Consider the following 26,780-nt stretch of genomic DNA (forward strand, 5'->3'; position numbering starts at 1 on the left):
ATAATGACTCGACCGCCTTCCAGGAAAGTTTCGGTGTCTTCTCTCATCCTCAGGCCACCAATCAAGTATGACTCCTCCAGCCAAGGAAAGGGTGTTGTCAACCCCTCTGAACTGCTCCCTCGACATCCCCCGCTCTTTTCCTCCCTCTTCTCCTTATGCGCCTCTTTCTCCTCCGGCACCCTCGCCTCCTCATACCCTTTTTTACTCGCCGGCCGGTCTTTTCATCGCAAGTGTTGACTTTTTCCAAATTCATGGCAACCGCCCGCGACCAGCCGCCATGGCGGCAGCCAACAATGCACCCCGAGGCGCAATCGCGCATCCCTCCTTTGAAAGTCTACAATTCCCTCACAAAATCAAAGACACCGTTTATTCCGGTCGACCCAGAGGGGAAGAGGGTATCATGGTATGCGTGCGGGCCTACGGTTTATGACGATGCACACCTGGGTCACGCGAGGAACTACGTTAGTACGGATATTATTCGCCGTATCATGCGAGACTACTTCAAGTTCGACGTGCATTTTGTAATGAACATTACGGATGTTGATGATAAGGTATACCACCCTGTCTGGATATGCGCACCATGGATTTAACTGGTCCCGCAGATCATCCTTCGAGCCAGACAACAGCACCTTTTTAGTAGATTTGTAACCGCCCATCCTACGATCGACGAAGAGGTCCTCGACATTGTTAAGAAGGCGTATGCCGCTTACCTGAAGAAAAACCTACCATTGCTGAGCCCCGGTTTACCTCCATCGCAGTATCCGAATGAGGCGGAGAAGACATATGCAACGATATTGAATGGCGGACCCTTACCTGGCAACGAGAAGGCTGGAGACGATGAAGCAAAGGTCAAGATGCATATCAAGACCGTGCTTTCGGCAGCGAATGTTATCACCGAGGCGGAACAACCAGACAAGTCCGCCGCCGAACAGACCTTCCCGGAGCGATTCTTCACCGATGCGCAAGACCTTTTACTTCCCTATTTGGATGCGTTGGAGGGGTCTTCGATAGATGCGGATGATCACGGGATTTTTACGAAACTCACACGGAAGTACGAGGACCGGTTTATGAAGGATATGGATGATCTCAACGTCCTTCGGCCCGATGAGCTGACCAGGGTGACCGAGTATGGTCAAGAGATCGCGGATTTTGTCCAGAGAATTGTGCACAACAAGTTTGGATATGTCACCGCAGACGGCTCAGTGTATTTCGATATCAACTCCTTCGAAGCAGCTGGTTTTCCTTACGCGCGGCTCGAGCCATGGAGCCGTTCGGACAACAAGCTGCTCGCCGAAGGAGAAGGTGCACTGACTAGTAAGGCTACGGAGAAACGTTCTAAATCTGATTTTGCGCTCTGGAAGGCTTCAAAGCCTGGAGAACCGAGCTGGAAGAGTTCTTGGGGGCGAGGCCGGCCCGGATGGCATATCGAATGCTCGGCAATGGCGTCTGCGCGTCTCGGCAAGCAGATGGACATCCACTCCGGAGGCATCGACCTTGCTTTCCCCCACCATGACAACGAGCTGGCGCAGAGCGAGGCGTACTGGCACTCGCATGACGACCAGTGGGTCAACTACTTCCTGCACATGGGCCACTTGTCCATCCAAGGATCCAAGATGTCAAAGTCTCTGAAGAACTTCACAACTATCCGCGAGGCGCTGGAGAAGAAGGAATGGACCCCCCGCAGTCTCAGAATCGTATTCTTGCTTGGAGGGTGGAAGGACGGCGTCGAAATTACGGACGACTTGGTCAGCGCGGGTAACTCCTGGGAGGACAAGCTGAACAACTTCTTCATCAAGGTTCGAGACCCTGCGGCGATGCAGGGAGCCGCGGAAAATAGTGATTCCACCGTCGCCGATGCGCTAGCAGCAGCCAAATCGGCCGTCAATGAACATCTTTGCGACTCGTTCAATACGCCGGGCGTGATGGCCTCGATTTCGGAGCTGATTACCAAGTACAACAGTGCGGACAAGTCCTCGCTGAACCGGAAGGATATGGAAGCCGTTGCTCGATGGGTGACCTTCATGGTCAACATGCTCGGCCTTAACGGCCAAACACCTGCTGATAGCCAGGAGATTGGATGGAGCGGCATTGACGTTCCCGAAGAGGCCAAGCCATTCCTCTACCCTCTTTCGGCCATGCGCGATTCCCTCCGACAGGCTGCGAGGGCGAAGACCATCAACGCGGAAGAAGTTAGTAAGATTGTCGAGCGGGGAGGCATACCCGATGCAGTCACGGAGGCTACTCAGCCCTATGCTTCTGTGCTGTCAGATTTCTGTACCAAGGTGTCTTCGCTAGAGGAGTCCGCAAATATTGGAAAGGACATTCTCGCCCTTTGTGACCGCGTTCGCGATGTCGATCTGTTCGACTTAGGGGTCTACCTCGAAGACCGCGAGAATCTGCCCGCCATTGTGCGGCCCGTGAGCCGGGATCTCATCCAAGCGCGGGAAGAAAAAGCCGCCCTGGCGCTCCAAAAGCAACGGGAGAAAGAAGCGAAGGAGAAGGAGGCGTTAAAGAGGCTCGAGAAGGGAAAATTGAGCCATCTGGAAATGTTCCGGACGAATGAGTATAGCGCCTGGGACGACGAGGGTGTACCAACGCGCGACGCCGCGGGAGAAGAAATCGCCAAAAACCGCGCAAAGAAGCTCCGGAAGGACTGGGAGCGACAGAAGAAGCTGCATGAGACTTGGCTAGCAAGCCAGCAGGGCAGTAAATGAATGAGGTTGGCTTGGTTTCTGATAGAAAAAGTTCCGCGCTCTTATAGCATAGACGGCGTTTAGAATATCCAGGGCAGCATATGATGACTGAATTTTGTTATTTACACACATGTTCTCTCTCTGTCCCTCATCATTGGTATTATTCCCATGATGGCCACCTTTTGAGGACATCCGTCCACAGTCGCCGAGATCACATGCCGAACAGCCTCTGGATAGCATCGCTTCAACAACGAAGTCAGCCTCAGCGCGTCATCAAACGGCGCCAGGGGCCCATCTCAGCACCAACCAAGGAATGTCCGAACTCAATCTGAATATTTCGGGCCTCTCCCGCCACCGTTCCGACTGTCCCAGACAAATCAGTCTGGTCGGCCCGACCCCAATCAGCCAGACCTCGGCAATTCCTTCTCCCCTCAGTCGTCGCGGCAGAGGGCCGCGGTAGAAAAGAAACGCGTGGCTTGGTCTCACTTCGTTCAAATACTGCCGGTGTCAATATTACAGGTTACACTCTTTCCCTCTCTCTGAGAAGACCCTCGCTTCCTGTCTCTCTTTGGAACACCGACGCTATCTACATTCTTTACCAGCCAGAGTTGCGACAATGGGCTTCGATACCGCTTTGACCAGAGCGCTCGGGATTAGAGGTAGGGCCAAATTGTTGAGTTTCACAAGATTTAATACTTACTGGTGTAGTCCCTGTGGTCCAGGGAGGCATGCAATGGGTCGGATATGCTGAACTCGCGTCCGCCGTTAGCAACGCAGGTGGTCTTGGAATCGTACGTACTTCGCCCCCCAATAAGGGACCAAAGACCAAGAGCGGGCAGAGACTAACTCCCGAGATAGCTCACTGCCCTCACACAGCCGACTCCAGAAGACCTCCGCAAGGAGATCCGAAGATGCCGAACCATGACCAAGAACCCCTTCGGAGTGAACCTCACCCTGCTCCCGGCCCTCGTGCCCCCAGACTACGGCGCCTATGCCCAGGTCATAATCGACGAGGGGGTCCGGATCGTCGAGACAGCAGGGAACAACCCGGGCCCTGTGATCAAGCAGCTGAAGGCCGCGGGCACCACGATTCTGCACAAGTGCACAACCATCCGACACGCCAAGTCCGCTGTGAAGCTGGGCGTGGACTTCCTCTCGATCGACGGCTTCGAGTGCGCGGGCCACGTTGGCGAGCACGATATCACGAATTTCATCCTTCTGAACCGCGCGCGCCAGGACCTCGGCGTGCCGTTTATCGCCTCGGGCGGGTTTGCCGACGGGTATGGGCTTGCTGCGGCGCTTGCGCTGGGTGCTGAGGGTATTAACATGGGAACGCGGTTCATGGCTACCGTTGAGGCGCCCATCCACCAGAAGGTGAAGGAGGCGATCGTGAACGCTGAGGAGACGGACACGGCGCTCGTTATGAGGCGGTGGACGAATACGTCGAGGTTGTTTGCGAACGAGGTCACGAAGCAGGCGCTCAAGGTGGAGAGGGAGAGTAAGACTGGGGAATTTGCCGAGATTGCGCCGTTTGTTAGCGGGAAGCGGGGCCGAGAAGTGTTTTTGAACGGGGATATCAATTTCGGAGTACGTCTCTTCCCGTATTCCAAGGACTTCTGGGGAGCTAACCAAGCAAACAGGTATGGACTGCCGGCCAGGTCATGGGCTTGATCCACGATATCCCTACATGCGGAGACCTATTGTCTCGAATCGAAAAGGAGGCCGCAGAGGCGATGAAGAGAAGCCAGTCGTTGTACAAGGCGACGCCGCAAAGCAAGCTCTAGATTGTTTTTTTGTAGAGCTAGATCAGTATTTGACGCAATACCACTCCTGCTTTGTCCTCACGAAGTCAAACTTCTCCTCCCTACCGTGAGCATCACCCCTTGCGGCTTCGCGAGAACAAGGGGGCGGCCGCGTCGTGCCTTCATGTCGGACCTACATCAGCATACATCAGCCATTCCTGCAATCTGCTGCACTCATCGTGCTGTGGGTGAGATGTAAATAAATGTGTCTTCCTTGCTCTCAATTGACTTGTAGTGGCGAATTCTCTCGGTTTCGCGCTCTCCATCTTCGATAAACCTTCTATCTCGGGCTTTGTGTGAGATGAACGCCGTTGAAGTGCCTTGCATGTCGCAAGTCAACTCTTTGAGCGTTGAGCGCCCTTGCGTAAAGACCGTGTACCCCAAGCTGCCCAAAACAAACATCCCATGCCCGTGTCAACTACCAGAGATACGTGGCACTGGAGGAGGGTCAAGTTGAGCATCAACACCACGAGAAGCGCACGTTCCACGGTATTCGAGGTCAACCACCACCAGCAACATAGCATGTACCGCATCTGCAACTCAAAGATCTCAATATCCTATGCAATTTAGCCCTTAGATCAATATGCATGAAAGTGAATTATCAAATGAGTCCATCCCCGCATCATCAAATCAAACTAAAAAGGTTTGTTCTATATAAGACAGCTCATCTCGCTCACCATAAACATGGCTTTCGCCCACGCTTCCTCTCCCTCAACAGACTACCCACTAATATCTATGGTAATTATGATATCGAGTTGACGCAATGAACATCTCGTCTTCAATCCCATCTTCACCACTTTCCTTCTCGTCCACTTTCACCACCCTCTTCCTCTCTTGTATACAAGCCCGAAAGGACAAGGTCCAACCGCACAACACCACCACAACCCGCACCCCAACCCCAACACTCAGAGAAAGAGGAAAAGAATGTGAACATACCAGTGTATGCATATGTACATGCACACAAACCCCAACAGATCCGGAGAATGAATCCAATGCCAATCCCAATGCCAATGCCAATCCCAACGTCATCACACAAACGATGACCACCACAACAACCTCCATCCGCATCGTCGAGTCAGCCTCCAGCTCCGAGTATGATTCCACCTCTATAGAGTCAGACCTGGGCTCGGTCTCAGACTACGGGTGTGGATGTCCAGGGTATGGCTACGGGTATGGCCATGAGCGTGGCTGTGAACGAGATAATAGCTATGGCAATGATGACGATGATGATGATAATGGAGGCTGCTATGTACCGGTACTCAATACCACACGAGCATCATCGAAGCAACACCTCTCAGGAAGACCGCTCCCGCCACTTCCAACCTCGACATCAACACATTCACAACCACACAGCGGCCGGAAACAACCCGAAATCAAAACACGGATTATCGAAGAGACCATCCCCGAAGAAGAGGAGGAGGAGGAGGAGGAGGAGGAAGAAGAAGAATCCCAGAAACAGCAGCAGCAACAGCAGCAACAGCATGAACACGAGCAGAAGGGCCATAACCGGACGACAAGCCGACGGAAGTCGATGATCGAACTGTTTAATCTTTCCACGTCGGCGGCGGGATCCTGGTCTCGTCCATTGTCAGGGTTAGGGTCTGGGTCAGGGTCGACGACGACGACGACGACACCGGGTCTCTCGCTCTCGTTTTCGAATTTGAATTTCAAGTTCCCCTTGCCTTCTGCTTGGGCCCACAGTCAAAGACCAGGTCCGGGTCGAGATGATACCGAGGAGGCAAAGCAGAGGCAGAGGCAGAAGCCACGGCCACGGCCTATGTCGACGTCGTGTCTATCTTCATCGATTCCTATACGCAATCCTATTGACGCCCCTTCGTCCTCTGAAAGCAAGGCCAACCCCGCAGAAGAAGGAGAAGGACGAGAAGAAGAAGAAGGAGCCCTAACCGCCCTTCCAAACAGTACCGGCCCGGGTCCAACCACAACAACGAAGAAGGAAAGACGAATGGGCACAGTCGTCTTCCCCCCTCTAGCACTCCTCTCTCGGGCCGGGAGTAGGACGAGAAGGGAGAGTACCGGGAGTCTGAGCCAGTCAAGGCACCTTTTTTGCTAGGTATGGCGTCTGGAGTTGTTGCGGCTGGAGCTGGGGTTTGGGCTGGGGATTAGGGGTCGCTTGTTGTCTTCTTTCGGCTTGTTTATTGGAGTGGTAATAATATGTATATTATATGGATATGTATTTGTTTTTGGTTTCCGGGTGTGTATAGCTTAATTAATGGACGGAGCCCAGGCTTTGAGTTTGATGTACTTCTTTCTGCTATGAACTTGGTAAATGGGTTTTCCTTATTTAACCTATATATAATGTTTATTTTGGAGACATATGAACTCTAGAATTATGGGTACATGCCTTTACTGTGTGGTTTTGGTGCTCAATTCATGTACACGCCGCTCCTCCGGCATGCGTATACCATAAGGTAAACAAGAATCCCCAAGTTCATAGCATGATATATAGGGTTGGGGTGAGGGAGAGGAGCTGGCACTGGTGGTACGGGAGGATACGTCCTACGTACCTTGTACCCAGCCAGGATATTGACCACTTTTGCCTCCGTTGTATGTCCAGGAAGTCTGGGAGGGGGTAGGACAGAAAACACTTCGGACCAGTTGACGATAAGTCGCGAGGATCAACGAAAATTACAAGACAGTCAGCCGAGCACAGCAGCGAAGTCTAATTAAAGGTATATTTCATGGCCAGACACCGATGCATGGAGCGAGGCGATCCAGAACAGTTTTCTTTCTCTGGTGCCATATGACAAACTGAAGATACAAAATTGTCAACAGAAATTTAACGACAATACTACACTGCCCCCAAAGAACCCTACCGCCCAAGGCAGAGGGGACCGGAAGTCGCCATTCTGCAGAACTGCTTCCAACCCAGGCATACCAAACAGTAAACCGCTTAGATGATGGATCCAAGGGCAATGCAAGGAAGAGCGACACCGATGAGATCGCCGTCCTGATATTTTGTTAGATATTTCCTGTATGTTCGAGTATGGATGATACGTACCGCGCTGGTACCGGAGTTTTGGCAGCAGGCAATGTTCTGCTTGCACTGCTGGTTGATGAGGTCCGTGATACCAATGACTGGGATTGTTAGTACATACTACAACACTCCAACTGTCCAAGCAGGATACTTACTGGCGGCAACGTTGAGCTTGGAGCACTGCTCGAAGAGACCCAGACCCTCGGCACCAGAGCCTGCACCGAGGAGGTTGCTGAGGGTACCAGCCAAGATGCCTTCGTCGACCGCAGTGCTGTCACCGGCGTAGACGGCCTTGTTACAGCAAGAAAGCTGGGCCTGGTCACCACACTTGTCCGAGGCCTGCTTGACGGTTACGTCATCGGGAACAGGGAACCTGACATTGCTGTTACCCTTGTTGCCAACACCGTTGCCCGCGTACTGACCACCGGTAGCAGGGGGAAGGGCAGCAACGGAGGCAGCGAAAGCGACAACGGCAGCAGCGATCGAGAACTTCATTGTGAATGTGGTTGAAATGAAAGTCTAGGATTGTGTAGGAGTCTTGGGTAGGGAGAACAAAAAACTGGACTGTAGGAAAGTCTTGCTAAAGGAGAGTCTGACGAAAATCAGGATGGGGTGCTGAAGTTGACTCCCTTATATAGACGCCAGCCCAGTGTTTTTGTCCTCTCATATCCCAGCAAATACGCAAACATACCCTGACCGAGAGAATTCTTTCCCTCACTGGGGAGGCCCCTGTGGAATGCACCAAGCAAGGAATGTCGCCTCCTCATCTCCTGAAGCTCCTCTCTCGGCCTCTGGGCACAGAGTGGACTAGTGACCCAGGAAGAGGTATGGATCAGCTGGTTACCACCCCGTGCTGGCTCCAGAACTGCTGAGATAGGTACGCCTTGGAGACACACTCCGTTTTTGGGTAGCCGCTTCATTCCTCCACACCTCTCTCTGTAGATCTTGATGAAAGCAGCCGCGGACTTCAAGAAGGTTGCATTACACTATGTCCCGGCCAAGTCCTTTCTCGCAGGTGTCAAAGCGGGATATCTGATGCTATTGGTATAGAGCTCGTGTATTTACGGCTCTGCGTGCGAAGTACAGGAGTGATTAAATCCATGACAAAATCAGCAGCTGTCATCTCGTGTGGTATGCCGGTGGTCGCTGTAGCATATCTCGGAGGTTCGTCAACCACCCACATCCCGTATCGAGCAGTAGCATGCCGTGAACTGCAAGGGGTTAGCTCAAGGAAGAGTCAGAGCCACGGTCCATGTGGACGCCCGGTACCTTTCATCTTGTTTCTCCTTGGAGAGAGGCAAGGGGCGCACGACCTCCTGCGCAGGTAATTTCCCAGCCAGGGAGAAGCAACCCATCTGCATGTACTCCAGAGTCGATGACTATCATGAGTAGGGCCGGCCGTTATTTACCTGTCGATCATTGCTAAGCTCCGTGCCTGTGTGATCTAGATGTTGCCAGAGCATACTTTCCAGGGAGTGAAGGCCCTCAAAGTTCCAAACTCTCCAGCCCGAGGACGCCCTTTCTTTCTGTTTTGGGCAGTCACGCGTCCCTCGAGGTCGATGCCTCATTATTTGCCTCAGGAATCAATAAATGGATTCCTCAAGAATTAGCCCTCCACTCAAAGGTGGAGCAGCAAATTTCAACAGAACCTATGGACTCCGACGTCACAGGGTTGATTAATGTGAAGTTACCGCGAGTAAACAAGCCTAGAGCGGTATAGAATTATATATGCCTTTTGTAAAACGATGGTTCCAGGCTTTCTAATGCCTGACATACTGTTTACTACTATCTTTTTCCGAGTGCTGTTCGCTCTACCGCAGAATAGACGAACTGTATACACGTGGGGTGCATGTATATATATCTCGGGGAGAAGAGTACACAATCAGTGCTATATACTTGCCAGAACTAAAACAACCATGCGCAATTAAAAATTCAGACTCAATAGTCATTTTGTAACCGAATACGACATTCCCTCATCCGTATCTCTAAGAATTGAGATCCAGGACACTCTCGGCTGGTATCATATAGTAGTAACCCAGGAGTAAGCCAACAACAGACGGACATCACCACACGTGATTCTGCAGTGTCGACACTTTCTTTGACTCTCCCGAACATCAACTCCCCACTGCCCAATACCCTCGTACAGGCACCCAACTGCAGATTCCGTGGAACCCCAACGACGCCCACCACGAAGGCCTAGCATCCTTGCAAATGTCCACTTATACAGCCTACCGCGTCGCCGAAACGGGCTTCTCCCCGCGCGACCACCACTACATCTTCATCGAGACACATGAAGATGGGCCCCTCACAGGGTATCGGTTCCACGTCATCGGTAACATCCAGGAAGGGATGACGTTCAATCACCGTCCGTGCATACAACCCGAAGAGGAGCTCGTTTTCCTGGGCAAGGAGAGGATTGGGGTTGTCAGTGTGCAGGATTACGAGAGTGGGAAGGTGCTAGAGGTGTGCGAGGAGATAGAGGTGCCGAAGAAGCAGTTTCAGGGGGCGAAGAGACTGTTTCCTGGTGAGCGGTTGAGACGGTGTCAGGAGTGGGCGGATGAGGCTGTGGCTTTGTTACTTGGGAGAGGTGTTCTGTTGCGGACTTCAGTGGACAATGGTTCTTGATTGGGTGGTTGTAAATACAATGCCGATGTCATGCCGGCCGCTCCCATGATGCAGGAATGATGATGAGAATGCCATAATACAGTACCAACGCCCAGCCTCTCGAGGTCTAACCCAGCAGGTATCTCAATGGATCAACGGAAAAGCAGAGTAGAGTGGAGAAGCGTAAGAAAGAAAGGAGAGGGTTGTAGAGAAGAGAGTTTAATCACGTAGCCATGCCCGTCGTTTCTCTTCCTTCTTTTCTCGCCGCTTCTCCTTGAACATCTTCAGCTCCTTCTTGCTCAGCTTCTTCGCGCTCCGCTCCGCCCTTAGACTCCTCCCATCATGGGAGTTCGCTGCCGCATCCACATCGAAGTACGCATACATCTGCCGCCGCGACTTGTTCTCATCATTGTGGTACTCTGGATTCTGCGACTCCCCCTGCCACCGACCCGTGAACCGGTTGAACGAACCAACCGTTGCGTACTCCGCCGGATTCACTGGCCCCCCTCCCATTGTTGGCCCTTCCTCCGGTTGTTCATATTGTTGGGCATACGGGGCCGTCGGGTCATAGTCGCCGTGGATAGCGGGGTTGTACCCTCCTACCGGAGGGGAGACCTTTTCGCCAGTGCCCTCCGTACCGGGAGCCGCGGCAGCAGCTGGAGCTTGAGCTGTGGATGGATCAGGTACCCGTGGATTATCCCACTGTGACACGCCCGTAAAGCGGTTATAGAAGTAGTATGCTTGTGCGTTGGCATCCCAGACGGGTTCCCAGCCATCGTCTTCGCCCGGCGGGGCTTCATTGGGAAGGGGTGGAGGGACCTCGTCTGGTAATGGTGGCGCATCTGATTCTTTTGTTTCTCTGTCTTCTTCCTCCTCTTCTTCCTTCCGCGGGGTATCGTCTCTCCTCTTTTTTGAATGCTTGAGCGTGTCTTCCGCGCGCTCTTGCTCTTCTGCCTGTGTCGTCACTGGTGACTCATCCTGTCTGCTCTCAGGCAGTGGGTCTCTCCGTGTAGATTTGCCCTCTCGGGCGTCATTCGTAGAGATTTCGGACATTCTGGACTGGCGCTTAGCCAAAGTATTAAGAAACAGGAACTTGAACCGGAGTTTCAAAACTTCTGACGCGATGAATGCGGAGGAGGCCGTGGGAGGGGAAGAACATTGTTCCGCTGCTCTGAGATTCGAGAGTCTCCATCTCATTGGTCGATTTTCTTGAGATTCACATGACCGCTCACGAAGTTCTCAGATCGAAGGTTCAGAGTTCGATAGAGGAGCAGCTTGCAGCCATCATCGCATTATATCCAGAATTAAAGCAGGTAAGTAGTTTCCTTCAGTTGGCACGACGTTACGCTCTCGCTATACCCGCCCGATTCCGAGCTGTGGTGGTAGAAAACTCTGTTTCCCAGCCATAGAAATCTCTGAGAATTATTGGACATGTACCATCAATCCATGGATTGGATAGATCATGGAATTCTTGCTTTGTGTGAAGCTCAACTTTATAGAGGCTACGTGGGAGAGCATTAGTTGAATATTAGAAAGCTAACAACCTCACAGGCAATCAACTCAAATTCCAACCAACCACCACAACATATATCTATACCAGAAAATATCAACTCAACCCCAACCCCACCAACTGCAAGTGGAAGGGAAGCACAACCACCTATCCAAGCAACGAATCCAAACTTCACATTCCTCCCCTCTCCCCCCACAAACCCGAGGGGGAAGAGCGTCTAAGAGCAAGAAGAAAAATGCCCTCAATCTCCCTTCCCCCCGACTCAATCGACGACCTAATCTACTCCGCCCGCGCCGGCGACCTCGAAGCCCTGCAATCCGACCTCTCAAGCTTCAGCGTGCAGCACAGCGTCCCGCAGTCCGTGATTATCGCGTCAGCAATCGACACCGAGCCCGAAGACGAGGGCGGCACAGGGAGCTGTTTGCTGCATTTCCCGGCTGCGAACGGCAATTTAGGTATGTATTTCCCCCTTTCTTTTTCTTCTTCTGAGGGGGACCTGATATGTCCACGGGTGGAGCGGATTGTACGTATGCTTATGAAAATAGAAATCCTTAGTCACCTCTTGACAATCCTCCTCTCTGCTCCGTCGTCATCGGAGTTAAGTAAGGAGGATGTCACGGCGGTTGTGAACCATCGCAATTACTCGGGGAATACGCCGCTGCATTGGGCGTCCCTGAACGCGCACCTGGAGTGCGTGAAGGCTCTCGTTGAGGCGGGGGCGGATGTCTCGGTCAAGAATGAAGCTGGGCTTGACCCCGTATTCTTGGCGGAGAGGGCGGATTGGAGTACTCAGGAAGAACAGGAAGGTCGGTCTGAAGGGCAGGGACAAGATCGGGTTGAGGAGGTGGAGCTACAAGTTGGGGAGGGCGCTGGGACTGACACTGGGCCGGCGTCGAAAGGGAGGCAGGTGGTTGAGTGGTTATTGGCGTCGGAGAAGACTGGGGATGGGGAAGGAGGAGATGAGAAATGATATATGCATTTCAATTACTTGATTTAGCCGTGATGCGAAAAAGTTCGTTATAGACCATCGATCATTGGATTATCATACTTCGTTAAAGGTTCCATCATCTCTTCATGCTAGCTCTTTCGGGGCTTCGGTTGACGTCCCGCGGCTGGGAGGAGGGGTGTTCTTTCTGAATAAGAGCCTTGCGCCTGGACGGTCTGACTGCCCTGAATCTCATGTGCCTTCATGTCAAATCCAACACGGAATTGGCGATCGCGCCATGTAACGGTCTCGCCTCCCCATATAGCCCAGAGCCAGATTGGAAACGCAAGCGCCTCTCGTCCAAGCCATGCGGAAAGCCAGTGACCGAACCGCCGTCTCGTAGTGCCTTGAGGCGGGCGAACAAAGTCTGGAGTGTTTTCGTCCAATTCCACAGCTTTGCCAGAGTGTAGCATGATGTATACTGTCCAATCGACGAGCATCCACGTGACAATGCTAATACTGAAAAAGCTCAGGAAAGCTGTCCACGTCGAGAGATCAACTCTGAAATCGACGCCTTTGTCCTGGAGAAATTGGGGAAGAGCTGTGGTGAAGCCCCAAGCTCCGAACAATGAACATAAAATTGACTCCGTGCCCGGCTCAACTAGCGTCGCGAGTATGACCGTGTATTTACGAACGCGTAACCACCGCACCCGGCGCGCAAAATATGACCGAACGCTCATGTTGGCGATGGGCTGGAAGACGATATCACCATAGACTAGCGCATGTTTCCCCAAGCGTTTACTTTGCTCTTCCTCCTCGCGAACATTGTTTTTCCAGAGCAGGTCACCGATTAGGTGGTCCTCGCAGATGTTGTCGGAGAAGTAATCGATCCCTGGGTTGCGCCGGCGGGTATCAGTCGGTGGTGGCGTGGTGAGGTAGTCGAGATGGGATCGTCGGAACATGTTGGACTTGCCCACGATGCATGGAGCAACGAGAACCGTGTTGATTGCAGTGTACATTTTGGCATGGGAGGAAGAAAGAAACAGTTCCTCCAGACGACCGCCTCCCATGGCGAGAGGGCCAAGGCTGTGTGGTACCTTCTTGCCATTTGCTCCAGAAGTTGTTCCGTTCGTCTCGAGCATGTACTCTTTCTTCATGCTGACAGCACCAGTAACATCCACAGCAATAGGTAAGTGGTGCACGAATTTATTCTCCCCGCCGGAACTAGCGCCAAAACCGCAGAGCTTGTCAACCATCCGGCCGCAAATCCCTTTCCCTACCCAGATATTGCAGTCCGCAATCCAAACGATGTCGCCTTTTGCCTCTCTATATGCGCGGCTCATGTTCCGAATTTTAGGATTCGGCCCCAAATTGTAAGCAGGTTCATGGTCGGGTTGCAGAAGAGCGTCGTCTTCTTCAACATATACGCGGGCATCGACGTGCGGGAAGTCGGATACCAGTTTCTCGAGGGTTGGATACGCAGGATCGCGCCGGGAGGACACACAAAGACATACCGTCAATTTGTCGAGGGGATAATCTTGACAAAAAGTCGAAGCGAGGCAGTCGTAAAGGTGCGGTTCGAGACCTTTAACGGGTCGAATAACGGTGACATGAGGCGCGTCGGTGGCTTTGGCTGAGTCGGATCTCTGGGGCCGTCGGAGGCAGTATTTCCACCTATGGAGAGTTCATCAGCGCCAGTCGCCAGCGAACACTGAGCCGTAGGCTCCTCGTTCGAGACAAGTAGAAAGAAAATAGGCGAGGGAGGAGTACAGTTTGTAGTATCCCAGAGTACACACAGTCGTCACTGTGAAATACCAGATTAAGCCTATCCACCCCAGCGCGAACGACCACTGAAATCCGCCATGGCGGGTGGCTGACCCAAAACCGACGGCGTCTAGAAACGAGAGAATCTTTGTCATGGGCGTATGCGACGGAAAAAGGACATTCTATGGGTTTAACAGCAGAAAGCCAGGGTCGTCAACGAGAGACAGGCCGGCGCCTGGATGAGGGGAGAAGGGAGAGAGAGAGGAGAGAGAAGCTGCAGCCAACTCTGTGGCACCTGAAGTCTTTGTGCTTTTTCTCCCCCAGCGCAGCAATAATGATCGTCTCGAACTAAATCATTATTATGCTTTGGCCCTCGAGCGCTGATGATTCTTGTGCCATTCGGATGCAACGGATCGCTGAGGGGTTGGGTCGACCGCGGGAAGTGGTCAGTTTCAGGTTCGCTTGGGGCCTCGTGGACCCGCTCCAGGGTAAGAGTGAGGCTTGGACATCTCAGAGCTCCTTCGCAAGGTCGCTGTTGGATACAAAAGAACTCAAATGGACCTTGGAAGGTAGGAGAGAAAGGAAGTGATGATAAAATTGATAGGTTCAATCCCTGTTCCAGGTCCCCCACACTCCACATGAGGAGAGTCCAGTATCTCGAGTATCACAGCTCAGCCTCCGGATTTCTTGATTAATTTCGCTACTGCTGGCCTCCTGGTTGTGCTATTGTACATTTACTGTTCGTTATCATTATCATTGACTGCCTCGTCAAGTTTTTTTCTTCTTGCGAATCAGATTGGGCTGTAAGTCGTTGACTCCAGGCGCTTGACTGGGCTCTGTAGATGCACTGGGCGCATTGTCTGAAGCTTCGCTCTGATCCTTCTTTCGCTTCCGCACCAAAACAGTATTTGCGACAGTATTCACTGCCTCCGCTGACCCAGTAAGATCGTCGTCTGCGCCTTTACCCACCACCTGCTGGCCGATCCAGAGCTCGTCCGCAAGAGCCGCAACCTTGTTGTTGAACGCATTCGTGCTCGCGAATGAGACTTCCTCGTCGGAGAAATCTTGCGTAAGGAGGAAACTGATTACTGCTTTATAGTCCTCTTCGCTCAGCACCGCATGCCCTCGTCCGGCTTGAGGCCAGAAGAATGCCGTCCCGTCGTTTGTCGGTTGTGCTTTGGTCTGGTCGCTTGACTGGGAAATCGATGTCACACCACTGCCTTCTAGGACTTCCGAGGACTGCGCCTCGTGAGGCCCAACTGGAGCGCTGGGAGCGGATGGTTGACTCTGCGTTTTCGCGGCAGCTTTGGCTTCTGCAAGACCGGGGTTGCTCCTCAGCATCGGATTCGAGTTCAAGACACCAGGCGGATTGATAACAAGCCAGAGAAAACCGACAAGTCTCCCGGCGGAACATTCCTGTCGAAAGGACATCATTTCCCAAAATTGATCCAGGGATTTCACACTCCTCCATTGCCCGGAACCCTCCCTGCCCCCGCCCTCAGGAAGCTCATCATCTAGGTCAACCAAAAAGCGGGTTTTCGGGTCATCAGGGAGCCGAGGAACCAAGCAGCGTGGGGGAGCATCAGGATTGCTACACAGTTGATTCAGAGGATAGGAATTGAGCCATCGGAGGTGGTCCTTGTCGTCGGATTTGGCTGTGCTGGGAAAGAATCCGCGCGTTTCGAACTTGTCGCAGCTAGGGACGATGAGATATGCAGTCGCAGAACTACGGGCTGACTCTTCGGGCTTCTTCTCTTGCTCCTGAGATCCAGACTCTGGCTCATACTCGCGTAAGATCGGGTCCAGAGCGCGGCACCACCACTTGATTAACCCGCGATCATCCAGGACGTGTTTTTCGGCATTCTCGATGCTCCCGGGAAAGAGATACTGATTCTGAGCGCGGGCGAATAGGGATACCAATAGCCGAACACCAGGTCGTTGATGAGTGCGTACGAGAAAAATAAGAAAGGTGTTTGCGATTCGCCTGAGAATTGAGCTCTTCGGCGTGGCCTTAAGTAGATGCAGATGCCCAGTCGAATCGGCCTTCGAGACGAAGATGGTCGTCAGATGCGCCGTCGTGTAGACTAGGACCTCGATACCGAAGACGATAATCTCCGCTCCATCGTCCTTGTCAGCTGAGGCGATAGATGCTGAGAGGAAGTGATTTTCACAAAACGTTGTTTCAGCCTCTTCGCCTGGAGGGGGAGCGAAGAGGGCGGTGCTGGCTGTGGGAGTCGACGAGATATGGCGGATGGTCACCTTCACGTCGGTCGGGAGCGCCCTGGCTAAGATATCCCCCAGATCAACATCGACCTTGGACATCGCCGCCTGTGAGGTCCTGGGCTCGAGGTAAGAGCACAGTCGCGTGGGTTAATTATGCTTTCCTCCCTTTCATAGTTTTCCTCTGGTGTTCATTCCTCCTTTCTGCGCCCTCAACGCGTTTCTTTCTGCGGGATGATCACGTGATCCTCGTTTTGTTGTGCTTCTCAGCGCTTTATTTCTCTTCACTCTTGATTTGGATTGCAGTTTTAATTTCTGGAAATGTGCGTCATATTTTTTGCTCCTTGTGGCTACTTCTATTTCAAATGCTGCTGCTCATGTGGGGGCTTTGTGTGATCCATTGAGCTGGGACCATCCACGAAGGACCCTCTCCGGCCAGCTTCAAACGTGCCTGCCTGGTCTTCAAGGCTCGGAGAAACCCAAAGTCATCTGCTTGGGCGAAGAGGAAGCCTCATCGATGGATCGCTGGTGCGGCTGGGCGCTGGTGCTCGTATTGGAAATTCCCTCCGACTCCTTCCACTCGTGCACTGAACAAAGTGCGTGCAAAAGATCCTGTAACTCGACAGAACAGGGCTCGAACTGTAATAGCGAAACACTTCCTTGCATCGAGGTACTTTCTCATTTGCTTCCAAAACAACGCCTGTCATAATGTTCCTTGGGTTTCTCCCCACAAAGCGTAAAGCCTGGCTGCTTGAGTACACTCCGCTGCCGCTCGCCCTCATCACTCCCAACTTGCAGTCGAACCAGCACAAGGAATGGGCGGCCGAACTTTTATACGAAGCAGTCTCGCAGGACTACCTCACTGCAGCGAAACGCCTTCTGCTCGCCGGTGCAGGAGCAAACACTCACCCCAGGTTTTCCAATTGGCCCCAGTTGCTCTGGGCTTCACAACAAGGTAGCGTCGATATGGCACGGCTCCTGCTTGACCACGGTGCGGACGTGAGCGCGGTAGAACCAGCTGGCAACTTCCCTCTCTATCTGGCCTCTATCAACGGCCACAGCGGCGTAGTCAATCTTCTCCTTGAACGCGGCGCAGATTTACAGCAACGGAGTGAACACTATGGTGCTTGTCTAGATGCTGCTTCTCGATTCGGCTGTGTGGAAGTCGTTCGTGTACTGATAGAACATGGTGGAGATTTGCTTTCGAGTGTGCGCTCTGGGTTGACACCCCTCGAGACCGCTGCTCGGTACGGCCAGGCCAACTGTGTTCGGGCCATGCTCGAAATGGGGTCAGAAGCAGCTGGAGAGAGGGACGGCTATACCGAGGGGGTTCGGACAACGAGGCTGTGTCTCGCCGTTGGCGGGATGCGTATACTAAAAGCATATCCTTGGGATAACGGGGGCCCCGAGTACATTGCTCGCGACACAAAATGCTCGTGGGCAGATGGTGAAAAGGAGCGTCATGCTGAGATTCTTCGCATGCTGCTTGAAAGGGGAGCAGACATGGAGAGCAAGGTAGCGGGCTTCACGCCACTCCATATTGCGGCGATCATAGATAACTGTCCTGCGTTAGAGGCCTTGATTGAGAAGGGGGCTGATATACACGCCCTTTCACCTCGCGGACGATCCGCTTTGGAGTTCGCCTCACTTGGGGGCCACGCGGAGATTGTAGAAGCACTTGAGAGAGCATCAAAACTACAATTTACGCACCAATAAATTAGGGTATATGTAAGGTGATCACCTGGATGGTTCTGGATTGCTAGTAATCAATTAAGTATACCTCTGTATCTCTACTAATTAATTCATGTTTATGTACGCATATTTAGAAGTATTCGGCCGCTGCAGCCAAATCGTCAGCATTCAGCAGCCCGACACCTTCGTCCAGCAGAGTCATCCAGAGAAGGTTGCGCGCCCTGATCGGGTAGGCAGGGGTATCCCAATACCTGGCGAGAATCCCCTTTTCTTTGGCGAAAGAGATCTGCGATCGGAGAGTGTCAAGCTGCTCATCGCTTAGGACGGCCTGGGAGTCCCCTAGACTGAGCTCACCGACTGCGGAACTGAAACTGGTCGACGCGATGGGCGAGATAAGGGATGTGATTCCGGCATTTTCGGCCTCGCTCAGTGTAGCCAGGGGTCCATCGTAGAAGTAGTCACGGTCTCCTACAGGGCCAACCATATCGTAGGGCGTGTTGCCGGTCCCGATGACAGTGACCGGGCCCTCAGTGAGGGTCTTGTTGTTCTTGAGGGTCGTCAAATATCCCTTCTCGCGGAGTGGTTCTAAAGCGGCAATGACCGCTTCAAACGTCTCCGGTCCTGAGGTTTTCGAATCAACGAACAAGTAGAGCGTTTGGTCGGTGGAGGTGTCGAACACCCCGCTATGCAACTGATCAGAGGGAATCTCGTGAGAGCTCAAGCAATACGTACTTGTTGGTCGGAGCTGTCAAGAACCTGCTCTTGGGGTTCTGCCGCTCAACCACGTCGAGAATCGGATTGATGTACAGTGATTCAAACGTACGTTCTTCAGTCAACGACGACTCGTCGTGACCGACCTATTAAATCAATATACAATTACATACCCATTTGAAATCCTGGACTCACATAAAGGGTACCATCGTACAGCCACACATCGGCTTCGACTGATATGCACCCATTTGAGAGGGCTGAAGAGAGCAATGTCGTCAGGAATATCTCATGGAGCAAGGACCAACCACGAAAATACCTGTGTAAAACGGTACATCCCTCCAATAATCACTGAAATCAGTTAGCTATTATCCTACTTTTCCAGGAGCGAGAGCGGGCTTACTTGTGTGAGTGCACTGGAATCTGTGGGAAGGAGAGAAAATCGAGTTAGCGGTTCAATCCCGATGTGTGGTTCAACCGCGAAAAAAATCCTCGAACCAAACGGGAGTGAACTCACGGGCACAATACCCCTGGTGAAGTCTGTGGGATAGTTATATGCCGGACTCTTGTGTGTGTTTTTCAGGATATTCTGCAGCTCTGATGATCCGCCAACGGCCTTCGCCGGATATGCAAGGAAGAGCGTGAAGGCGGCCGCGACAAGCAGCGACTGGGAAAGAACCATCGTTCTGGCTCGAAGAGACAATGCTTCCGAGTTGATGGCTGTTGAGGAAAAGGAGAAAGATCAACAAGGTCGACAGAAAAACCAACAGGTCCCCTTTCTTTAAAGCTGGGGGATTGTCGAGGAGCATGCAAGATCGATTGGCTGAAGATCGCCGATTTCCCCAGGCGGACTTGGCACGTCAGCAACCAGAAAGAAGCAAGCATTCGCCCACCTGCACCTGGTTTGCCGCTCTAGGCCTTGGGTGGATGTTGACTGAAACTCAAGTTTTATTGGAGTGACTTGGCCTGTGTATATACATCATTGCAAAAGCGAGCTAGGTATCACAAGACAAGGAGAGCGTCATTAAACATAATCACTGTTGTTCATCTAATCACGATTCAGGTACCCTCCGCGACCATCAGGACGACTCGCAATCGCTAGACTTCGCGAATTGATGGAGGCCTCGAGCTGTTTTGCGACTCTGGCTGCGTATTATTTCGCCGAAGGCTCAGATTCCCAATTCGCTGCACTAGGTTGCTTCCTACCGCGTCCACTGCCCCCTTGGGCGCCAGTAGTGTTGGGCCTTGAGCTGCTGCTTCCTGGACCCGGAATAGCTTGATCGATGTCCCGTTCCAGACACCAACGGCACCGGGTGTAACCCCAGATGCAGACCCGACAACCATCTCAGCAGAGAAGATGAACCCCCATAGCAGCGATTCGTACCAACCCATCGATAATGCTGACCATTCAAACGAATGAACACGCGCTGGGGAAGGGTCTGAGATAATGTTCCGAATTCTTGGGTCTTCTGAGAATGACGCCATGTTTGTTATGAGCGTGCGAGCTTCCGCTCCAGATGAAGATTGAAGGGCCGGTTCGGGGACGTTAGGAATGATAGCTGAGATGATTGTAAGGATTGTGTGAAGAGGCAACTCGGGTAGCCAAGACTCAAGCTGAAGAACCGGAACCATTAGTAACTTCGACTGACTATGCGCCGAACAGAGCCACGATTACTTACCCAAGCCGTAGTAGGAGTGAATCCACTCGCTGATGGGGAGAGTGCAGCTGACATGCTGCTTTGGCTGGTCATACTGTTTTGTCTGGAGAAGGTTGGTTGTCCCGCAGGCATCTTGCCCCGCGCCTTTTCCGACATTCCTCGAAGCTGTAATGGGACGCTCTCATCAACGACGGAGGATATAGACTGTCGTCGGGACGTCTGAAGAGAAGCCGAGTCCTGTGCCGGTGTATGCTGCCCTTCTGCCTCCTCATCTGAGTCGTCTCCGCCAATAGCAAAAGGACTGCTGTTCTCTTCAGGGATTCGGTGAAGAGGTGACCGGGTACCAGAAGACAGACGTGGATCATCCTCAGAGGGAGAGAGGATTGGACTGACCACCGAGTCGCGACCCTCAGCCTTCTTACGTTCGTTTTGACGCTCAATCTCTTGCTGACCGCTCTCAAGGGTGAATTCCCGGACCGCCTCGAAACGTTTGCGGTACTTTAGAATCGCATACACCAGTAATGGATTTTCTGGATATCGTTAACGATTTGTGCCACAGATGAAGTGTGGAAATTGACCTACTTGTAAACTTGTGTTCGAGTATCGCATTGATAGATGAGAGCACTGAAGCAAGGAGGGTGTGATTCGTCTCATTGGCCAATAAGAAGCTCGGCGCAGACATGGACGAGAAAAGCTGGAGGATTTTTGAGCACGTTTCTGGACCAAGATTTTCCACATAAGGAGCTAAATTATTGATAATTGCAAGGAGAGCCGGGTACACGGCGTTCAGTTTGCCTTTGCTGGTAGTTATCAATGTGTGGATGGACTTGACGGGTTAGCAGAATTCGGGCATCAGTAAGTGGATGCAGGCCGGGACATACTATAAGTAGGAAATCGGCATAAGATCCTCTGAAGCCGGGTATCCGTATGGTTTGCGGAAGCGTGTCCTGAGCTTCAAATTTCTTGTTCAAACTCCTCCCAAAGTTAGGTTCGACACTCATGGTTTGCAGGATGAATATACACATCCGAACGACTCCTTGCTTCGCCGGGTCGGACTTGTAGGTAATGGCGTAAAATACACAGAGAATTATGAAGTCGTGCGACCGGTTCGAGTCTATGATGAATGACCTAAAACGCTTGTTGCATTGTAAGGCCTCCCAGAAGAGTACCAGCATCTCCGGTGCCCATTTAACCGATTTCTGGCTTCCGGGAAGATATGCAGTTGTAGCTTGCATCTGTGGAGGAAGACGTTAGTGAGAACCGGAGGGATTGGGAGACCTCCACTCACGGGCTGATTTAGAATTCTCGTCATGCCGTCCACGAGAAATTGGAAATCCTGTGGTCTGTGCAGGCGGCCGAAATAGTGACGATAGTAATTCTTGGGCGGAGTGCCACGGCCATCCTCCGGAACCGGGTATAGAAGGAGTACGAGCAGGAATTGAAGACTGTAAATAACCAGAATTTGTCTCGGGTCTTTCCATACAACATGGTCGTAGGGAACCCTCCACGAGGCAGGGTTGTATTTAATTGCCTAGTGAGAGAACGCGTAAGTGACTGTAAGCCCCTGGGTGCAACTCGTGGTACGTACTGTGTTTAGGAGTGAGCACAGCAATGTCAAGACTGCCTGTTTCTCTTGACAACTGGTGATGTATGTGATGGCCTTGATACCCTGAACCGGTAGCAGGCCTAAGCGAAAAAAGTAAGCCAGAGTTTTTGCAGTCAATAACAGGTAACCCTTACTTGAGGACGTGTACATTGCTTTTCCGGTTATGGTGAGCAGTAACCGGAGAATCTCGCAGCGGTTGTTCTCGAATTCCCTACTTGAGCTCATTGAAGTATTGCAGCCGACACCGCTCTGCCAGATTGAGTACGAGATCTTGGACTTCGCTGAGGAGAGCTTCGGAATGGTGAAATCCGTGAAGAATAGTAAATCCATGAGTGTATCAATCAACTCCTCAGCCAAAGGCTTCACATCTTCATACTCAGCTACCCGGGGGGATGGAGGGTTCCGTGGCTCGTCTGTCTGTGCTTCGTCAAAGAGCACATCTGTGGCTAACTGAGCTTCTCGAGTTTTCTTCCTCCGATTAGCCCAAAAAAAATTGTCCTCCCACTCTTCGAGATGCTCCGCCTCGTAAACATATGGGAGGAGGCGCGTTAGTATGCGAACGCAGTTCAGGGCGTCTCGGTCGGGGGCCAGGTCCGGGTCGGGGAAGGAAGGATGGTTTTTCAAGGCCGTCAGACGGGAAGTTATAGACAATAATAATGTTTCGAAGTTTGGTAATGCCTGATCGCGAGTCCTTCGAATATCCGCTGGGGTAAATAGGCTGAAGACATCCTCCGTAGATTCGGGGAGCTCCCAGAACTACGCCAATCTCGTCAGCAGATCGTGCCGCAGTGCGTAACATTCTCCCAAAAATGAAGATACTGACCCTGGTCCAATATGGATCATCCGCTGAAATTTCCTTCTCCTCCGATAGGCGAAAGATTCCCTGTTTGAAGACCAACTTCGACTCGGAGGCTCCCATTTTGAACCACAAATAAAGGCGTCCAAAGAGCTCGTAGCCTCATATGGAGGACGAGTTATCGGCGGAGGAACCGGAAGTGAAAGATGTGCTTCAGCAAGAGATGGCTGGGGACGTGAACCCCGACGGCTTGGTGTCGCGTGGAGGAAGGCTGGTGGTAATGCTGGCCTTATCGGAGGTTCTTGCAAGGCATGCGGGAACTCGAAGCTAGAGGCCAAGCATCCGGGACGGACATTATTGCTCCACCAGAGGAGCAACATTAACGAAATACGGTAATTATCTTCACTTAATCAAGAGATATAGCTAGAGGATATTTCTCTCTTTCAGGTATATTAAATTCACATAAAGCAAAAAATCAGGTTGCTAATGCTCTATGCGCCGCAGAGATAATCGTCAAAACGCAGACCGAAACACCTTGAACATGACTTACATCACTTCGCGTGTAAAAGTGCAGCGCGTTTTCAGGAAAACCGAGTTACAAGCTACCATTGCTAGCGGACAAACGCCTGCTCCGTTCATACAGCCACTTGTTGCTCATTCCCAAGTTTCCCCGCTTCCCTCCGGCGGGCGAAGGGGAAGCCGGCATGATGATCGACTCCTTGAAGGACGAGCTCCGGCCGAGCGGCGAAGATGAGCCAAAGCTTTGTCTCTGTCCAGTCTCTCTCCCACCGTTCGCAACCACTTTGTGTAGTAGAGGGCTGGGGGATGGGGAATAAGGTGTGCCAGAGGAAAACCGACGACCCGATGCGGTCGCACCCGTAGATAGCGGGGATCCGGAGAGACTGGCCGGACTCGCTGCCCGTGACCCGGATATCCGGTATTTCGGAGGGGTAACATACGATGTTGCTGGGGCCGGAGAGGAGGCTGCTGAAGGATCGAGCCCAAGAAGGGCTCGTTGTGTCGGGGTAAGAGGGATGTCGGAAATGTCGTCCTTGGGTCGGAAGAGAGGGGACAATGCAACCAGTATGTTGAAGGTGAAAACGAATTGCAGGATAAGCAGCGATAGGTCGGGGTGGGTGGGAATGTCGGTTTTCTTTTCAATCAAATGAGAGCTGTGGTGACCCAGTCAGTTAAGGACAACGAAGCTGCCCGGTCGGCATTGCGTACTAATATTTGAAGGTGCTGCCAAAGATCCAGGTTGCGAAGAGCGCGAAACCGTTCCATATAAGCTTCTTCACCTGATGATCGCCAAAAGTTCCTGCTTGTTGTCGTCGCACGATCTCGTTCAGTTGCGGATGGCGCCACTTCCCAGGAGTACGAGTCTCCCCGGAGGCTGGTGCAGACGCCGTGTCCGACTTGGGTGTCGAAGGAAGGAAAAGGGATGCCATTTGATTGCGAAAACAAAATCTACTGGAATTGAGCTTCGACTTCCGTCGTGTTTGGGGGAGCGGACGACCACTTACCTGGAAAACAGAAGACTGGGGATCCGTCCGACCTACCTGATCTGGTTGTGGGTGAATGGCGCTAGTTCATTCATCCATCTGTTGGATAATATTTCGATCTTGCTGACAGTGAATTTCCAAATGGCTTCGGAGCACAGGTTGTGGCGACTGTTTTGATGGATGCAGCAGCCTTTCACAAGCAACCATTGTGACAGGCGCCTTAAGCGCGACCATACCTAATCAGGTAACGTGTCCTGAGTTCCAAGGTTGGAACCTTCATTGGAACCCGATCCCTCGACGCGCCGAATTTCCCCACATGACGCTCATCTCCATTTAACACCTCTGCCTGTCAGCTCAAACTTGGAATCGATTTCCATGTTTTTACACTGAGTCAACAGGTCTAGTTGTGCCAAATTGAAGATGGCATCAGAAGCATCAATACCTGAAATGCTGGACGGCTTGCTGAACGATGTGCTAGCTGACTGGGACGTCTGCAGCAGCTTAATCGCAGGCGCTATCGTTACCCTTGCCGTTGTCTCCTTCGTTACCTCCAAAGATCCAGATATTCATCCCTTTCTACTTGCCCGGCAGTCAACCGCCTTCCCCGTGAGACAACCTAGCGAGTCTGCTGCTCATAGGAGCCTGGAGACCCCGCATGGGTTCCCGCTCAGATCGGGGTTGAATGTGAAGGATCCCCATGCTCCGAAGTGGACAAGTGGACGGAACGGTGATTTGCGTGATGTGTGGAAGGCTGCAGTACGTGGAGATATTGAGGATAGTGGCACTTCTGGAAGGCAGGGCAAGATCTACACAGTGCTGGGAAAACAGTCAATTGAGCACTCGCTACATCAGGTCACAGCGGAAATTAATGTCATCGGGAAGCATTTGCAATCGGCTGGGGCGAAGACTGTTGCTATCTGCCTGACTGACTCCGTTGAGCTCTTAGCCTCTATCTTTGGTGCGTATTCTCAAAGCGTCGTCAACTATCCTTCAGTAACTAACAAAGTCGATCAGCCGGATCTTTCTACGGGTTTAGGGTTGTTATCATCCCCCATAACCTTCGGGCAGAGGAACTATCTGGTTTGCTACGGAAGGCTCAGGCCGATTCGTTGATCGCCGAGGCGGGTGCACTTGATTTGACCGTCGTGTCCAAGGAAAATAAGCAGCTTTCCCATGTTGTCTGGGTTGCGAAACTGGGTAGTCAACATATGGACTGGCACGATGTGCCTAAGGAAGTTGAAGGCCGCCTGGATGTGGCTGTATGGCATGAACTCGTGGACGAGAAGAAAGACCTGGCTGGGCTGGAGGTACCCGAATGGGACCCTAGCTCACCAGCACCTTCTTTGACCACCTTATGGTCGGGTGAATTCATTGAGTACAGCGCCGAGGTACGACTTTCCGCCGTATTGGCTGCCTTGCAGCCCGTACTACTCGTGAATTCTGCTGACAGCTTGTCAATAGACCTTAGTAGCAGGCATTGCGGGTCTAATCTACTCGTTACCTCGCAACCAACGATTCAATAGTGGTGACCTGGTTCTTTCCATCGATTCTCTTTCGCGGGTGTACCCTTTATGCCAGATTTTTGCTGCTCTTTTCTCCAATGCTTCCGTCGCCCTCAATTCTGTTGCCGGAGGCAATGTTGACTTTGCGCTTGCTACTGTTGGAGTCTCACCTACTGTCATCGTCGCATCTTCCCGAACTATCTCCGAGTACCATGCGATGTTCATGAAACCACGCTCCGGTTTGCTTTCGTCAATTGCCCGCTGGTTCCAGGTGCGATCACTGGATGCCGGAAATATGCCATCGCAAGGGGTATTCAGTCGCCTTGCCAACCTCGGTCCCACGGCAGAGCTTTCACTTGATAAACTTCGTCTGCTCTGCATTGCACACCGGGTTGATGAGGATGCCAGTGTCCGTCTGGACCATGAGCAGTTGACCGACTTGAGGGTGTTCACCGGCGCGCGTGTGGTTTACGCTCTTACTGGCCCAGGAGTCGCTGGTGCTATCTCACAGACCAATGTTTTCGACTACCGTCGTTTCGAAGGACCTAGTCACTTTGGGGCACCCTTAAGCACTGTTGAGGTTCTCCTGACTGGTGTTTCCGACAACACAGAACAAGGCCAGGTAAGTTCGTCCCTGCTCTCCTTGCAACCCTTGATTTCTAGATGTAGCTCATATTCTTCTGCTAGATCACGGTTTCTGGACCGTCTGTTGTTTCTGGCAAGACAACACTTCCAGTACAGGCTCGTATCCGGGATGACAATACGTTTGACCTATGCTCTTGAGAATACTCTTGCAAATAGAC

The 26,780-nt window shown here is 52.2% G+C and overlaps 14 protein-coding genes across 14 annotated transcripts; 7 read left to right on the forward strand and 7 right to left on the reverse strand.

Moving 5' to 3' along the window:
- The first annotated feature begins 78 nt into the window (after positions 1–78).
- Positions 79–3,164, forward strand: BJX67DRAFT_142732 (cysteine--tRNA ligase). Its single transcript, XM_071024680.1, has 2 exons — positions 79–551; positions 603–3,164. The coding sequence occupies exons 1-2, from the start codon at positions 156–158 to the stop codon at positions 2,712–2,714; spliced, it is 2,508 nt and encodes an 835-aa protein (XP_070885230.1). The 5' UTR covers positions 79–155; the 3' UTR covers positions 2,715–3,164.
- BJX67DRAFT_142730 (NAD(P)H-dependent flavin oxidoreductase) lies at positions 3,013–4,735 on the forward strand. Its single transcript, XM_071024679.1, has 4 exons — positions 3,013–3,352; positions 3,402–3,484; positions 3,552–4,280; positions 4,334–4,735. Exons 1-4 carry the CDS (start codon positions 3,310–3,312, stop codon positions 4,475–4,477), a joined length of 999 nt encoding a protein of 332 aa, XP_070885231.1. The 5' UTR covers positions 3,013–3,309; the 3' UTR covers positions 4,478–4,735.
- A 799-nt stretch (positions 4,736–5,534) lies between these two features.
- BJX67DRAFT_382062 (uncharacterized protein) lies at positions 5,535–6,566 on the forward strand (the record flags this gene model as incomplete). Its single annotated transcript, XM_071033147.1, has 1 exon — positions 5,535–6,566. One exon carries the CDS (start codon positions 5,535–5,537, stop codon positions 6,564–6,566), a length of 1,032 nt encoding a protein of 343 aa, XP_070885232.1.
- A 771-nt stretch (positions 6,567–7,337) lies between these two features.
- On the reverse strand, positions 7,338–8,246 carry BJX67DRAFT_142750 (hydrophobin family protein). The gene is made up of 3 exons (XM_071024681.1): positions 7,646–8,246; positions 7,515–7,591; positions 7,338–7,463 (listed from the first exon to the last, which is right to left on the reverse strand). The coding sequence occupies exons 1-3, from the start codon at positions 7,983–7,985 to the stop codon at positions 7,407–7,409; spliced, it is 474 nt and encodes a 157-aa protein (XP_070885233.1). The 5' UTR covers positions 7,986–8,246; the 3' UTR covers positions 7,338–7,406.
- A 1,324-nt stretch (positions 8,247–9,570) lies between these two features.
- Positions 9,571–10,214, forward strand: BJX67DRAFT_142765 (uncharacterized protein). The gene has a single exon (XM_071024683.1). It carries the CDS (start codon positions 9,702–9,704, stop codon positions 10,113–10,115), a length of 414 nt encoding a protein of 137 aa, XP_070885234.1. The 5' UTR covers positions 9,571–9,701; the 3' UTR covers positions 10,116–10,214.
- Positions 10,215–10,313: 99 nt separating this feature from the next.
- On the reverse strand, positions 10,314–11,147 carry BJX67DRAFT_382065 (WW domain-containing protein; the record flags this gene model as incomplete). The annotated part of the gene is made up of 1 exon (XM_071033148.1): positions 10,314–11,147. The coding sequence occupies one exon, from the start codon at positions 11,145–11,147 to the stop codon at positions 10,314–10,316; it is 834 nt and encodes a 277-aa protein (XP_070885235.1).
- A 74-nt stretch (positions 11,148–11,221) lies between these two features.
- BJX67DRAFT_356066 (ankyrin repeat domain-containing protein) lies at positions 11,222–12,628 on the forward strand. The gene is made up of 2 exons (XM_071029370.1): positions 11,222–12,059; positions 12,150–12,628. The coding sequence occupies exons 1-2, from the start codon at positions 11,840–11,842 to the stop codon at positions 12,572–12,574; spliced, it is 645 nt and encodes a 214-aa protein (XP_070885236.1). The 5' UTR covers positions 11,222–11,839; the 3' UTR covers positions 12,575–12,628.
- Positions 12,629–12,681: 53 nt separating this feature from the next.
- Positions 12,682–14,448, reverse strand: BJX67DRAFT_382067 (putative ceramide glucosyltransferase; the record flags this gene model as incomplete). Its single annotated transcript, XM_071033149.1, has 2 exons — positions 12,682–14,203; positions 14,300–14,448. The coding sequence occupies 2 exons, from the start codon at positions 14,446–14,448 to the stop codon at positions 12,682–12,684; spliced, it is 1,671 nt and encodes a 556-aa protein (XP_070885237.1).
- A 576-nt stretch (positions 14,449–15,024) lies between these two features.
- Positions 15,025–16,918, reverse strand: BJX67DRAFT_142761 (H3 histone acetyltransferase RTT109). Its single transcript, XM_071024682.1, has one exon. The coding sequence runs from the start codon at positions 16,613–16,615 to the stop codon at positions 15,062–15,064; it is 1,554 nt and encodes a 517-aa protein (XP_070885238.1). The 5' UTR covers positions 16,616–16,918; the 3' UTR covers positions 15,025–15,061.
- BJX67DRAFT_142786 (ankyrin repeat domain-containing protein) lies at positions 16,919–18,282 on the forward strand. Its single transcript, XM_071024684.1, has one exon. It carries the CDS (start codon positions 17,222–17,224, stop codon positions 18,227–18,229), a length of 1,008 nt encoding a protein of 335 aa, XP_070885239.1. The 5' UTR covers positions 16,919–17,221; the 3' UTR covers positions 18,230–18,282.
- BJX67DRAFT_356072 (uncharacterized protein) lies at positions 18,248–19,722 on the reverse strand. Its single transcript, XM_071029371.1, has 6 exons — positions 19,431–19,722; positions 19,317–19,336; positions 19,233–19,264; positions 19,112–19,173; positions 18,938–19,062; positions 18,248–18,888 (listed from the first exon to the last, which is right to left on the reverse strand). Exons 1-6 carry the CDS (start codon positions 19,593–19,595, stop codon positions 18,336–18,338), a joined length of 957 nt encoding a protein of 318 aa, XP_070885240.1. The 5' UTR covers positions 19,596–19,722; the 3' UTR covers positions 18,248–18,335.
- Positions 19,723–19,841: 119 nt separating this feature from the next.
- On the reverse strand, positions 19,842–23,371 carry BJX67DRAFT_142963 (Hid1 family protein). The gene is made up of 8 exons (XM_071024688.1): positions 23,001–23,371; positions 22,312–22,933; positions 22,160–22,257; positions 21,860–22,102; positions 21,453–21,806; positions 21,154–21,397; positions 20,593–21,101; positions 19,842–20,527 (listed from the first exon to the last, which is right to left on the reverse strand). The coding sequence occupies exons 1-8, from the start codon at positions 23,094–23,096 to the stop codon at positions 20,012–20,014; spliced, it is 2,682 nt and encodes an 893-aa protein (XP_070885241.1). The 5' UTR covers positions 23,097–23,371; the 3' UTR covers positions 19,842–20,011.
- Positions 23,372–23,568: 197 nt separating this feature from the next.
- Positions 23,569–24,421, reverse strand: BJX67DRAFT_382072 (nuclear pore complex component-domain-containing protein; the record flags this gene model as incomplete). The annotated part of the gene is made up of 2 exons (XM_071033150.1): positions 23,569–24,145; positions 24,201–24,421. The coding sequence occupies 2 exons, from the start codon at positions 24,419–24,421 to the stop codon at positions 23,569–23,571; spliced, it is 798 nt and encodes a 265-aa protein (XP_070885242.1).
- A 474-nt stretch (positions 24,422–24,895) lies between these two features.
- Positions 24,896–26,760, forward strand: BJX67DRAFT_382073 (uncharacterized protein; the record flags this gene model as incomplete). Its single annotated transcript, XM_071033151.1, has 4 exons — positions 24,896–25,433; positions 25,490–25,863; positions 25,937–26,599; positions 26,665–26,760. 4 exons carry the CDS (start codon positions 24,896–24,898, stop codon positions 26,758–26,760), a joined length of 1,671 nt encoding a protein of 556 aa, XP_070885243.1.
- Positions 26,761–26,780: the final 20 nt, after the last annotated feature.

This window comes from Aspergillus lucknowensis, assembly GCF_044049455.1.
Source record: "Aspergillus lucknowensis strain CBS 449.75 chromosome Unknown BJX67scaffold_26, whole genome shotgun sequence".
Classification (NCBI taxonomy): Eukaryota; Fungi; Ascomycota; class Eurotiomycetes; order Eurotiales; family Aspergillaceae; genus Aspergillus; species Aspergillus lucknowensis.